General features: G+C 40.9%; 1 protein-coding gene across 1 annotated transcript in view; it reads left to right on the forward strand.

The window, feature by feature from the left end:
* Nucleotides 1-2,176: 2,176 nt before the first annotated feature.
* TENT2 (terminal nucleotidyltransferase 2) overlaps nt 2,177-13,989 on the forward strand; it is a 41,030-nt gene continuing 29,217 nt past the window's right edge. Inside the window, exons 1-7 of the mRNA XM_063127978.1 lie at nt 2,177-2,303; nt 6,275-6,439; nt 6,787-6,903; nt 9,723-9,972; nt 12,025-12,139; nt 12,247-12,338; nt 13,889-13,955. Of these exons, the coding sequence (XP_062984048.1) occupies nt 6,312-6,439; nt 6,787-6,903; nt 9,723-9,972; nt 12,025-12,139; nt 12,247-12,338; nt 13,889-13,955 (769 nt within the window). The 5' untranslated portion in view covers nt 2,177-2,303; nt 6,275-6,311. The remainder of the gene's footprint in view (nt 2,304-6,274; nt 6,440-6,786; nt 6,904-9,722; nt 9,973-12,024; nt 12,140-12,246; nt 12,339-13,888; nt 13,956-13,989) is intronic.

Below are 13,989 nucleotides of genomic sequence, written 5' to 3' on the forward strand. Positions count from 1 at the left end.
GAGTTGGAAGGGGCCTACAAGGCCATCGAGTCCAACCCCCTGCTCAATGCAGGAATCCACCCTAAAGCATCCCTGACAGATAGTTGTCCAGCTGCCTCTTGAATGCCTCTAGTGTGGGAGAACCCACAACCTCACCAGGCAACTGATTCCATTGTTGTACTGCTCTAACAGTCAGGAAGTTTTTCCTGATGTCCAGCTGGAATCTGGCTTCCTTTAACTTGAGCCTGTTATTCCGTGTCCTGCACTCTGGAAGGATCGAGAAGAGATCCTGGCCCTCCTCTGTGTGACAACCTTTAAGTATTTGAAGAGTGCTATCATGTCTCCCCTCAATCTTCTCTTTTCCAGGCTAAACATGCCCAGTTCTTTCAGTCTCTCTTCATAGGGCTTTGTTTCCAGACCCCTGATCATCCTGGTTGCCCTCCTCTGAACACGCTCCAGCTTGTCTGCGTCCTTCTTGAATTGTGGAGCCCAGAACTGGACGCAATACTCTAGATGAGGCCTAACCAGGGCCGAATAGAGAGGAACCAGGACCTCACGTGATTTGGAAGCTATACTTCTATTAATGCAACCCAAAATAGCATTTGCCTTTCTTGCAGCCATATCACACTGTTGGCTCATATTCAGCTTGCGATCTACAACAATTCCAAGATCCTTCTCGTTTGTAGTATTGCTGAGCCAAGTATCCCCCATCTTGTAACTGTGCCTTTGGTTTCTATTTCCTAAATGTAGAACTTGGCATTTATCCCTATTAAATTTCATCCTGTTGTTTTCAGCCCAGCACTCCAGCCTATCAAGATCACTTTGAAGTTTGTTTCTGTCTTCCAGGGTATTAGCTATCCCACCCAATTTTGTGTCATCTGCAAATTTGATAAGCATTCCCTGCACCTCCTCGTCCAAATATTAATAGGTATTAATAGGCCTTAATAGGTATTCTAGGCTAAAACAACGGGGTTTGGATAGACTCATCAGAAGAACAAATTAGGGTGATTTGGAACGGGCGTGCTGAAAAGATACTCAGTAAAAAGGGTGCTGAGCCTGCAGCTATTCAAAGATGATGTCCTTTTTCCTTCCTGGTCTTATACTGGGTTACTGATATAATCACACTTTGGAAGGTCACGTTGGGGCTGGAAAATTAATATATAATTGCCTGCACATGTTCTCATCCTAGGGCTCCTGAATATTTGCAATTTTGCTTAGATTGATTTTGCTACATCTGATCTTGCATACATGATCTGCAGGGCCATTAGGCAAGATCACTTTGCTGTCACTTTCCTCACTGCTGCTTTTAGACAAGGTTTTCTTAATGTGGCCACCTCCAAGGTTGCCAACAGCGCCTGCCTTACCACTGAGCAGCCTGCTAACAGAACAATGCAATGCACACTGACAGCAGTTCATTTGTGCTTTTGTTGATTCACTGTTAATTGACTGTGTTAACTAGGTTTAATCTGCAGCATAAAGCGTGGTGGCCAGCATAGCTAATAGCGAGGCATGATGGGAGATGTAGGCCAAAACATCTGGAGGGCCACATGTTGCCACACCTGGCATAAAGAAATTTAAAATTCCAGGGGAGCAAACATCTCCACGATATTAAACAATAAAACACCCCAAATATTAAAAGCAAGCACAGCGACTAAAAGACATCTCGGGAAAAGAATTTATCACCAGCGACTACCGCCCTTCCCGTTCAGGACAGTCTCATCTATTTCGGGGGGGGGGGGGGGCTGGGGCTTTCTTCGGAGAAAACATGCATTTGATTGGGCTGCACAAGGACAACTGTTCTTGGCTTTAAAAAGAAAACCTATATAATTTGCACGTATATTGTAACAATGGGTAATATTTTATGTTCTGTGCTACGCCTTGAGACTTAAACATGAAATAGAGCGTCAGCCTCTGGGAACGGGGATTTCAGCCGCGGCTCTCTGGGCCGCAGGAGCGCATAAGCCTCACTCTCCGCGAGTCCGAGCGGACCGAGACACCAGCTGCGGCACATGCGCAGAGCGAGACGATAGAGAGCCGAGTCTCTGGAGAGGCGGGGCGGGACCGGAAGCAATAGGCGGCTGACTCGAAGAGTGATCGCGCTCGAGCGCTCCCTTTTCTACCATCATTTCCGGCCCTCTGGATCCGGGGGACAGAGCCATAGAGATGGTCTCATGCAAGCAGTTCCGGTTTACTTCCGCAGGGTTCTGCCTCTCTTTCCTTTGCAGAGAGGAGGGGAAGAAAACAGAGGAGGCCGCTGGCTTCGGAGCGCGCTGGGCCTTGCCCAGTCGGCTGCCTCTCTCTCGAGTCTCCCCGTGACCGTCGGAGTAAGTTGAAAGAGCCTCTTGGGGGTGCGGAGCGGGAGTGTGCTGGCACCGCGCTTCTGCTTGGCCAAACGGAGGCAGCTCGGCTGGGTCTCCTTTTTCCTTGCCAGACAGGCGCCAGTCCTGGAGGGGCTTGAGGGGGTGGGAGAAGGAAGAGGAACTCGTTTCTGAGGCAATAGGCAGGATGCTGGGGGTCTTGCGGCAGGGGCGAGTGCCTGTCGGTGAGGCGAGGGGGTGGGTAGCGTTCCGGTGCAAAGGGGGCTCCGGAGTCCTCGATGGGGGCAGCTACGCGGGGGTGGGGATTGCCTCGCGGTGACGCCGGTTATTTACAGTCGTAATCGGTGTATTTGTATACCTTATTTTCCGCAATGCTTTGTGCTCAAAGCGGTTCACAAAATAAACAAATGCAATTGCCAGAACTATAGAGTAACGTTATGTCGATTGCAGTTCATTTAAAACATCAGATTTTAAATGAGCGCAAGACACAGCAGTAGGTCAGTGATGTCCTCAGACGCCTCGCGGGCTGCATGTGTCAGTTCCTGCAGTTCCGGATTGTTTATATGTCCCCCCCGCCCTCAAATAATAGTGGGTCATAAGTGAAGTCAGTGGTGGTTTTCCAGATTTTGCTTTCTCTGTAGCTTACCACTTTCCCTTATAAGTTCTGCATTGGATTGCTAGGGCTTGTGTTGTTTTCAGAGCTTTGCAAATGCTCCCAAACTTGCGTGAAGGAACAACTTGAATGTGCACAAAGAAGTTTTAGGCTTTGTTGATGGGTTATTCAATCCCTTCATCCAGGTGTTTCAACTGTGTTGGGCAAAGGGAACACTGTGTTTGGAGGACAAGTATTTGTTGACAACTTTCTGGGAAAGACTGCTTGTCAAATATTGATGGATGGTAGATAAGAGACTACAAAACATTGCTCTAATCAGCTAGATTGCATTTCATTTTTTATTTTAATTGCTATGGGGAGTATCTGGTTCCTTATGGCTATTGATGTAAATGTTAAAATAATCAGAAGCATGGAACAGAACTTGACAATAAGCACATTCAAAATGATTACAACTGTTTAAGAGACCAATGTGTTGTAGGAGAAATTGTACACAGCAAGGACATTTGGAGGAAGGCAAACCATGTCTGCATATTTAGATGCTTAATGCTAGTAACTTAGAAGGAGGTCATTACTATAGTGGGCATATCAGGAATCTGGTGAAATCAGTGAGATATGGTTACTATTCAATATGAGATTCAGGGTTCAATAAACCTGCTTGCCTTCTTGTCAGTGGTGAAGGCCTTCCTTCATCACCATTGCTTCATCTGGTGAGCAACGCTGCTTTGATCAAGGATGGATTTACTTAAATCAAGGTGAATTGAATCATTGGTTTATATTATTTAAGTCAGCAAGAGAAAAGCCAAGTTGTTATTGATAGCTCACATGTTTCATAAACAATGGTGCAAATCTGATCATTAAAACACGTCAATTTACAACTCAACGCAGCATTTTACAACATTGAGTGTATACTTCTTGTAATTTTTTAGACAACTTTATTTATTTATTACATTTTTATACCGCCCAATAGCCGAAGCTCTCTGGGCGGTTCACAAAAATTAAAACCATTAGGAACATAATAAAACGTCCAACAAGCTAAAACCCCAAATACAAAATACAATATAAAAAGCACAACTAGGATAAAACCACACAGCAGAAATTGATATAGGATTAAAATACAGAATTAAAACAGCAAAGTTTAAATTTATATGTTAAAATACTGAGAAAATAAAAAGGTCTTCAGCTGGCGACAAAAAGAATACAGTGTAGGCGCCAGGCGGACCTGTCTGGGAAGCTCGTTCCACAGCTGGGTGCCACAGCGGAGAAAGCCCTCCTCCTAGTAGCCACCTGCCTCACTTCCTTTGGCAGGGGCTCACGGAGAACGGCCCCTGTGGATGATCTTAATGTCCAGGCAGGTACATATTAATAATTTTTATTATTTTGGAAAGAGAACTTAATAGTCATCTGTGTCAAGCTGCAGGTGCTGCAGCAGTTCATTGTGAATAGTAACAACTATATCAAATACAAACACAATAGCATTGCCTTCAACTTTGCCTCTGACTGTTGTTTCTTATATTAACTTTCTGTCTTACTTGGTCCAGTTCCACCACCAAATAAGCACAGAACAACAACAATCCCATCTAGCTTTTGCACATGTGACTTTAGTCAGAGAAACAAACTGAAAACCCATTAAAAAAGCAAGAGCCGTTAGTTGGGCTGGGTAGAGTAATTTTCATGGGATAAAAAACGGAAAGGAATGTCCATGTTTGTTGATAGGTGATTTAATTTTTATGAGACTGTAAATGTATAGCATGCTTGTTATATCTTCTGCTGCCCCTTATGCCTGGAACGCTCTTCCAGAACATTTGAGAACTACAAGTTCAACCGCAGCTTTTAAAGCTCAGCTAAAAACTTTTCTTTTTCCTAAAGCTTTGAAAAGTTGATTTTGTTCTGACTTTATACTGTTAGTTTTACCCTACCCAGTGCCTGTTTACCCTACCCTGTGCCTGTTTGCATTCTCTTCCCCTCCTTATTGTTTTATTATGATTTTATTAGAATGTAAGCCTATGCGGCAGGGTCTTGCTATTTACTGTTTTACTCTGTACAGCACCATGTACATTGATGGTGCTGTATAAATAAATATAAATAAATTAATAATAATAATAATAATAATGCTTGTAATGATAATTAATTGTAGTGATGTTATTTTTGAGAGAAATTTAATAATTATTTTATTTTCCCCCAAAAATTCCATTTTTTTATTTTAAAAAATAATCATTGATTTTTATCCATCATGATTTTATCAAAAGACCAAATTATATTACATTCTGTCCTTTCATCCTTTCTTCTTCACAGAGGAAATAAAAGGTGCTCTGCATGCTGGGCTTTTGCAAAAAGAACCAGCACAAACTCACTGGAAGAGAAACCTAGGGTGACCATATGAAAAGGAGGACAGGGCTCCTGTATCTTTAACAGTTGTATTGAAAAGGGAATTTCAGCAGGTGTCATTTGTATACATGGAGAACTTGGTGAAATTCCCTCTTCATCACAATAATTAAAGCTGCATGTATCCTGCCCTCTTTTAAATCTGGTCACTCTAGTATAGCTCCTGCAGCTTTAACTGTTGTGATGAAGAGGGAATTTCACCAGGTTCTTTCTCCATATATACAAATGACACCTGCTGAAATTCCCTGTTCTATGCAACTGTTAAAAATACAGGAGCCCTAGAGAAATCACACAGCTTTTCTTTTCTTTCTCTTCCAGACAAAACAAAGTATTATTTCACACTGTACACCATAATTTTATGGAATTCATTTTTACAAAATGTGATGGTTACTAGTTAAGCTAACTTTAAAGGAAAAGTAGACTAAATCATGAAGAATAGGTCTATCATTAAGTATAATGGCTAAAAGGAACCTACCCTCAGTTTGGGGGAAAGTAGAAGGAGAGTCTATTCCCTTTATTCTCTGCTTGTGGGCTTCTGTGACCACTAGTCTGTATTCTGTTGGAACACATGTTGTGGTTATATAGGTTTCTAAAATAAAAGTTTCTAAAATCGCTTTAGGTTCTGCTAGTCTTTCTGGCACTATAACACAGTTACCCCTTCGGGAATTTGTGGTTTTGTAGTGTCATTATGAGTGTTATTTATGAATATAGGGTGTATAGTAGTTTCAAGGTAACACAGTTGAATCCTGAATGAGCAAAGAGATTCTAACTTGATTTCCCAAAACATTTGGAAAATAATAAATGCTAAGTTAGATTTGTACCTGTAAATATTCACATTAAAGTGATATTCTGACAGTGTATTATTTGACTGACAAAAATCAGACTGAAGTAATCAGTTTGAGTAGTAGCTGTCAAATGTAAGCATTGTTAGTGGGTGTTTTAGTTGCCTAATTTCAGATTTTTCAAAAAATGTTTAATATAGGTAGAAGAATACATGTTCACTTTCAGCATAGAAGAGCATGTTCCCAAATTCTTCCAACTTGGGTCGTCCACCCTTTCCACTAGAACGGCAACAGTACAACTTCTTCATTAATCTTCCAGTGAACGTACCTCCTGTTCTCTTTCACCAGCAGTTCCAGAGTACAACGTAAGTTTGGTAGGACTTTAACCTGAAGCTTGAAAGGCTTGTGCTTTCTAAACAAATCTTAGGGTTTTAAAAGCCTATTTGAAATGTTCATATCACACAAACCATCACAGAGAAGTTATTTGACATTCAGCTGGGCTTTGCGGTTGTCTTCTTTTATTAGAAATCAAATTTGAGTAATCAATTTGAGTAATTTGTGTTGCATCTTGTGTTGCATCTTGTACAAAGGAGTCGAAGTATTCAATTGTAGCATGCATGTGAACACATTACGTAAGCAACTTTTATGATATATTTTTTAAAACTCAGGAATTTGCAGGATGAGTAATAATGTGACAACTTAATTTTCCTAGGACTCTGGTGAGTGGCAATCTTCCAAACATCCCACCAGTTTCGCCACCACCCTTTGCCTATAGAAATGGCAGCCCAGTGCATGCATCAGCTGCACCTGCTTCATTCCGAGGCAGAAAGTAAGTATGTCATATGCATGTCAAATGTATAATTATGGATAAGACAAAAGAGGTTTTTTTTGCCTGTAGTCATGTTATGTTCTTAGAATAAAATATAAAATACAAACCTAATAATAAAATAGTTTTTTAAAAAAAAGACATATCCATCTTTGTGTGTGTGTGTTTTTTTTAAAAAAAAACCTTAGGTTTTGTTCACACTGGCCATCATGCAGACCATAGCATAGTGTCATGAGAACAAGCTACAGCGAACCTTCAGCTCTCCTTTACCCCTGGTGCATCTAGAAGGAAGAATTCAGAAGCTTTTGCTTCTGATTTAGAGTAATTCGATCTTGTCATATTGTCCAAACTTGTTAATCTTAATTATGGTTTGGTTTTAATAAGCTGTCTTCAACTCATGGGTTATGAAGTGGGATTGTTTAAACAAACCATAGTTAAGCTAAAATACCATTTGGGTTTTAGGTAATACGCTAAACTGTGATTATGGAAATAAGAAGTGAAAGCTTCTGAACTCCTCCTTGCACCTGTGCTGAGAAGGAGAGTGAAGTAGGCAGTGCGCAAGCGTCTTATTTTCACCATGCTAGACCGTGGTTTAGTGTGACATCCGAATGCAGCCACTGGATTGAATCTGGCATGTCATCCCTCAGTGAAGTTACTCTGAACTCTCCCACCGTCATCTTTTCTTTACTTTAGCAGGAGAAAAGCTGGGGAGAGGTTAATTCCTTCCCATAACCAAAAGCAAAACTATGTCTCTTGTGTAGCCTTCCTGAAAATAATACTCATAGCATATGCAAATAAAGAGAGGAGACATGGGCAGTCCCTGGCTGCTTTGAAAATGTAGGATATGAAATGTGTATATCCCAGCTATATCGTCTTATATGTGTGGCTTATTTATTTGCACTATTGTGAGTAAACAACGATTTTCAAATTGTGGCACTTGTTTGACAATCTTATGCTTGCATATAACTTGAACCAAGATAATAGACTATAAGTTTAGGTATAGAGTATCCAAAGCATATTTGGGATGTGTGCAGGGGAGGAGAGGAAGGGGAAGTCTCATTCCACAAGTGGAATCCTGTTCATGTGACACTCAATATAGCCCTTGGTTAATTCCAAAAGCAAATATCTAAATCATGTTTGCATTTATGGAATTAATCCAGTATTTAAAGAGGTTCTTTATGCTGTATGCTTGCAGATAGAAAATGCTTCAGAAGCTTTCACTTCTGATTTCCATAACCACAGTTTAGTGTATTGTCTGAAACCTAAATGGTAGTTTATCTTAACTAAGGTTTGTTTAAACAATCCAATGTAATATAGCATCAGTTATATGTAAAAATGACACAAATAGCATAAGACTTAAAACCATTTAATGGCTTTTGTGGGCCTAGGCAAACAGGCTAGTTCCTGAACTGCTGCCAACTGTGTGACAGAAACGTCCACCTCCACTACTGGGAACAGGGATCACATTTGTGATCCTGGGTAAATGAATAAATGAAATACTTAAACTGTTGAATAGAACTACTTCTTGAAAAAGCAATGACTGTGCCTCAGAAGAATTCCAAAATTCTTTTCTGCATTAGCTTTGCCTGAATTTTCTTTGAATGAATGTTAATGCCAGTTAGGGTGAATTTATCTTGGAAAATACACTGCATTCCTTGTTTCATTTGGATAATCAGATGTTTCTTAGGGCATAAGTATTTCAACCTGCTACTGAATGGATTTGTACCCTAATAGTCTTTCTCTGAAGTTGCACTAATGATTAGTTTAAAACACCGATCGTCTGCTTTTCTGGGGAAACTTCCTTTCATCCTGTTTGGTGCCTTTTCACCTTCTCCTGACAGACTCTAGTAGCCCTTCTAATGATATTTAGAGGCTTGACTGCCATTATGATCTGTCTGTGGACTGTAGCCTGGCGATCCCGTACCCTACAAGTAGTTAGACGCAGCCATGATTAAAATAGTGCGGCAGAAATCCTTGTCACTATTTCCAGAGTAGAGGATGTGTGAAACCGCTTCAGTGCTATTCATATAAGGGTGGCATTCATCATCCATGTTGTTGTTCTGAAAGTAACAACATCATACCAAGCTAAGAAAGGCTGTTGAAAGCAAGACATTTTGTAAAACAAGTTGACTATAACTGCATTAATCTATAAATATTGCCAAATGAAATAGAGGTTCTTTTTTGCCCAGATCAAACACTTTACTGTCTGTACAATCTAAACCTACACAGACACATTCTGCATTTTGAATGGCTATTTTGGTAAGTTTTTTCCATCTCTCGCCTCTTTTTTCTGACCTTTGTCACTGGGTGCACAATGCACACAACTTCTTACTGCAGCACACTTTTCAAGATATAGAATTACTCTCTTGAACAAGGAGTATGCCAGAAAGAAAATTATATTGGCTCTGCACGAGAATGGCTTGGTGAGATTTCAACTTTAGGTATGAAATTTACCATGCATAATACAAAGTCTTGCTGGAATAGTCACAATTATTAATTGGTAGCATTTACAACACTGAGTGGGTTTGGCCAATAATGGCGGGGACAGAAGCTATCATGGTTTCTCCATCTGCAAATGCTGTGTGCAGGTCTGCCATTTGCATTATGTGTGTGTTGTCTGAACCTGGTGCACAGTGGCCAGGATAGCTTCGTATTGACCCTACAACATGCTGTAGAAGTTGTAGGGTGGGTACAAAGCCACGTCTTCCGCATCACACCCTGGGTTTGGACGACATGTACCCTACATCTCTATGGTCCGCGTTATTTGTTGCATATTTTAAGTTGCAAACTTGGCGTAGACAATCCCCCTTTTACATTTTTAGGAGGCTAAAAGAACAGTGTGTCCCTTATGAAGTAAAGCGCCAGCGATTTCATTCACCTCACCGTGAATCCGCTTCAGCTAACCAACTAGTGCCTTTACCTGAAGATCACAGGCGTTCTTTCCCTGGATCAATTTCTTCGCCATTATTTCGGGCACATTACATCTCTGATTTGACGGGATGTGTGCCCCCCTTACAAGAAACTTCATTTCCTGACCCTGCTGAAATTGCACTCCCTGTGGCCAAAGATAAGGTAAGATTGTTAACGCGTCCTGTTTCACTTTCTGTTCCAGTTACGTTTTCTGCGTAAAGCAGTGACTCATAAACCCAGTGTTCCTGCTCACTAGTGTGCTACAAGAGGGGCTGTAGTGTGCCTTAAACTGAGCCAACATCTTGGATGTAGAGATGGCCAAATCAGTCTATATCAAGTCCAAGCATGCATGAAAATTCACTTTTATTTTTAAACACAACTTTCCCAAACAAAATCATTTTTGTTTTAATCGTTGAGCCAAGAACAGCATCCCCAAATTCTGAGCTGTGTGCATTCCAAAGGATAACTGTGTCATGATCTGTATATTAACCAGGGAAGTGAGAGTTGGGTCAGTTCGCTTAAAGATACCAACCAAACAAAATTCACCCCTATCCTTAGTTGGATGTATTCGCCATACTGACCCTCAGAGGAAGGAGACCCTGTGCAATATTGATGTCAACTCCTGCTGTCTCTCAATGTAAAGGCAGTGTCATCATTCCGAGGAAGGAGGAATCCACTAGGATTCCTTGAAACACCCAGCTCTACAGCTGAAAGATGATGGGGAAACTCAGAAGTGTCAACTTTGCAGGAAAGCACAGTTACCTCCTTGAGCCCTGACTGATGGCAAAGTGAATGACAGAATGCTGGGGGATAATAGTAACTAGGCTATTCTGCAGTTGCAAGGAGGATGCCTTCTCCCTTCTAGAAGCTGATCGAAAAACACACATAGGATAATATATTTGACAGAGCAAAGAGTGCCTCCAATTCAAATAGGGGAAAGGAAATGGGGAGTCTGTGGGCAGAAACCAATGGGGCGCTTACGTCTCCGCTGGTTCCCTTACGCCCTGCCAAGTCCTGCCTGCAAGTGAGATCCACTGCTTGCAGAATGAAGATTTAGCACCTCCAGGGCAACTGGAAATGAGCAAAAACGCTAGTTTCTGGAACGAGGCAGGTTGACAGAGCTTGTGTAAGGGAGCTCCAGCAACTTACCCCAGTTCATTTCTGGGCTTCCTCTGAGAAGCACTAAATCTCTGATACGCAAGCGGTGGGTCACACTTCTGCAACGGAATCAGTGGGACCCAGTACTTGTGTAACTGAATTATTGAGACGTAAGAGAATCACTGGCGGCATAAGCACATTGTTGGCTTCTGCCCACTGTCCTAGGTATTACCTGTTCGTAGAGCACTGGTGTAAGGCTTCAAAAGAAAATACTGTGGGGGGAAATATGCCCCCAAGTTACTTAAATCACCATTTTCTAGCTTAGGAGTAAGCACACTAGACTGTTTTGGACTTAAATTCCCATCAGCCCCAGCCAAGAATGCCAGTGGTCAGGGATTTATGGGAGTTGTAGCCCAAAACTCTGGAGGGCACCAGGTTGCCTACCTGTGTTTTAGTTGGAAGTCCTCCTTTCCAAAGCCACCAACTAAGGATGCTGGGTTGTGTCCAGATTTAAGCTGGATCAATTTTGCTAATGGAAATGGACCTCCTTGCCCCCTCCTTCTCAGAGTAGTCCCTCAAACCCTCTAAAATGGTCTGCAGAGAATCAGGAGATTGAGCTGTGGTGTGGGGGAAGGGAGGATCCCCCCAAAGAGGGTGGAAGGTCCTTCTGCAAGTGGATCCCTTCCTCTCGCAGAAGTAGATTATGGATCCAACCCTGTGTCTTCTGCCAAAGCTTCTTTGGTACTGAGTGTGTTACAGCAGCAATAGTAACCGAATGCACCCACTTATTCTTATTGAGCAAGATTAGTGTGTTTGTGGCTGAAATCAAACTTTGGCTTTAATGGCCTTTAACTTCCAAAGATAGAAATTCCTTGACTTCGTGACCATTTAAAGAATAACTTTAGGCTGCCCTGCCTTGAAATAACTAAGCTTATTAATCAAGGTCTGGCTAAATCCTTTGCTTGTAGTGAGTTCTTGTATGAATCTGATGATTTGGGGGAGAAGCTGCATTCTAAAAAGTGCATGTGCATACACAAATCTATGCACTACATATATTTAGAAGATTGTACTGATACTTGTGTAGTAAATGTAATTATGTGTTTTGTTTACGTAAAGCTAAGTCAGCAAGTACTGGAGTTATTTCAAGCGTGTCAACAACAAATCTATGACTTGAACAAAAAAGAGCTTTGTCGAACACAACTCCAAAGGGAAATTCAGCAGATCTTTCCAAGTATGTTGCAATTCTCCATATTTATTACACACTTGAATAATCAAACTTTTAGTGAGTGACATCTAAAGACATGGGCTTAAATCTGTTGTATGGTTCTTGCCTTGCAGACAGTAGATTATTTTTGGTTGGATCCTCGCTAAATGGATTTGGTACTCGTAGCAGTGATGGTGACTTGTGCCTAGTGGTTAAAGAGGAACCAGTGAGTACAAAGAGGAAAAATTGTTCACACAATGGATATGGCTTATAAAGATACTAATTCTTCATTTCTGTGTTCCTTTTGAAAACAAGATATAAAGGAGAGCTACTATGGGAAGGGGAAGTGATGTCAAAAATTGTTAACAAGTTCAGGAATAAAATGTAGTTTTTCTGTGTCTGTTGGAAAGAGAGAATAGTTATTCCTTTTAAAGGAATATCTAATGAAATCTAAAGCTACTTTCACAAGTGGTGCTTAAATAAGAATGTTCTTTTCTTCTTTAATTTTTTCGCCACTGTATGATGATATTACTCTGAATTGTATTATCCCGGTCAAATGTTCATGTTTTTGTACTTTTAGAACCTGTTCATAAAATTATCAGGCTGTCCTATCTGCATGGTGGACAATCAGACTCTCTATGACACACTTGTAGAATTCAAAGGCATATGCTCTTCTGTGCATAATGGAAGCACTCCTCCATCTGAAGAAGATAACTGATATATCATACCCACCAGTTCTTTTAACATCTGAAAAGGAGCACTACCTGCATTCTGTGCTTCTGTAGCAAAATGAGGGTAATTAGTGATGGCTAATGTGGATCTTTTCAAATGTTATCTCTTTACTGGAATGGAAAAATGCAACTCCACCAGATAATTTGAATAAAATAATTACATTTCTGGGTACTATCACTTAAATTAAAAGTGCTGGTCTCCTACATTACATGCTACATTAGCTTTAATCAATTAAAAAAAATCTTGCACTCACTTCACTTGTGAAAGCCACTAATGAGTGAGTGTAGGACCAATACTAATTATGCAAATACACCTTATATGTAGGGGTTTCAATTTGTGTTTTAGGAGCTGCAACCTAATTACTGGGATCTCAGTTTAGTTCCATTAATTTTGCTGTTTTATTCTTGTGAAGTATAGTATTATCACGACAAATATCTTGAAGTAACGTACGGGGGAAAATTATACCACTTAAATGGGTTCTGTATTCCTTTGGTCTTGTTTTATAATAGGCATAGGGTGTCAGTTATTACTTAATATGATGTGCTAAGTAATGTTGTAGAGATGGATGTAAAGAAGACCTGAGCCTTATTCAGACGTTTCATTCTCCATGTGATGACTATTGCGTGGTTGGTCCCATCCCCTCCTGCATGTCTCCCAGGTGTTAGGGGCTGAACTTCTGCAGTGCCAGGGTTTTTCTACTTCTGAAGGCTCTCGGCACAATTTAGAACCCTATTCTTCCAGAGTTTAAAATTTTACTGGGAGCTGATTCGAGTAGAAAAGTGTCTCTGCTGCAGACGTTCAGCCCCCAACGTCTGGTGGTGAGGGGCAGTAGGAGCAGTGACTGTGAGGGGTGAGGCCAACGGACTCACACCCACTCTCCCCTTTGTGAAATGGTAATTGGATGAAGAGGAGAAAGAGTGAGTACACTTCGAGCTTGTAAATTTGCTCCGTACGTATTCATTTTGCTAGATATTTCCCATTCAAAGAAAATATTCACTTGTTGTCCATACTTGTGCAAGAATTAATGGCGGTAAATTATTTCAGATGAATCAGAAGACTGAAGCAAGACACATACTTGGCTTACTCCAAAGACACTTCTGTAGGAAGCTTTGTAAGTTCTAGACTACTTCTATAGTGAAATTGTT

This window comes from Elgaria multicarinata, chromosome 6, assembly GCF_023053635.1.
Source record: "Elgaria multicarinata webbii isolate HBS135686 ecotype San Diego chromosome 6, rElgMul1.1.pri, whole genome shotgun sequence".
Lineage (NCBI taxonomy): Eukaryota > Metazoa > Chordata > Lepidosauria > Squamata > Anguidae > Elgaria > Elgaria multicarinata.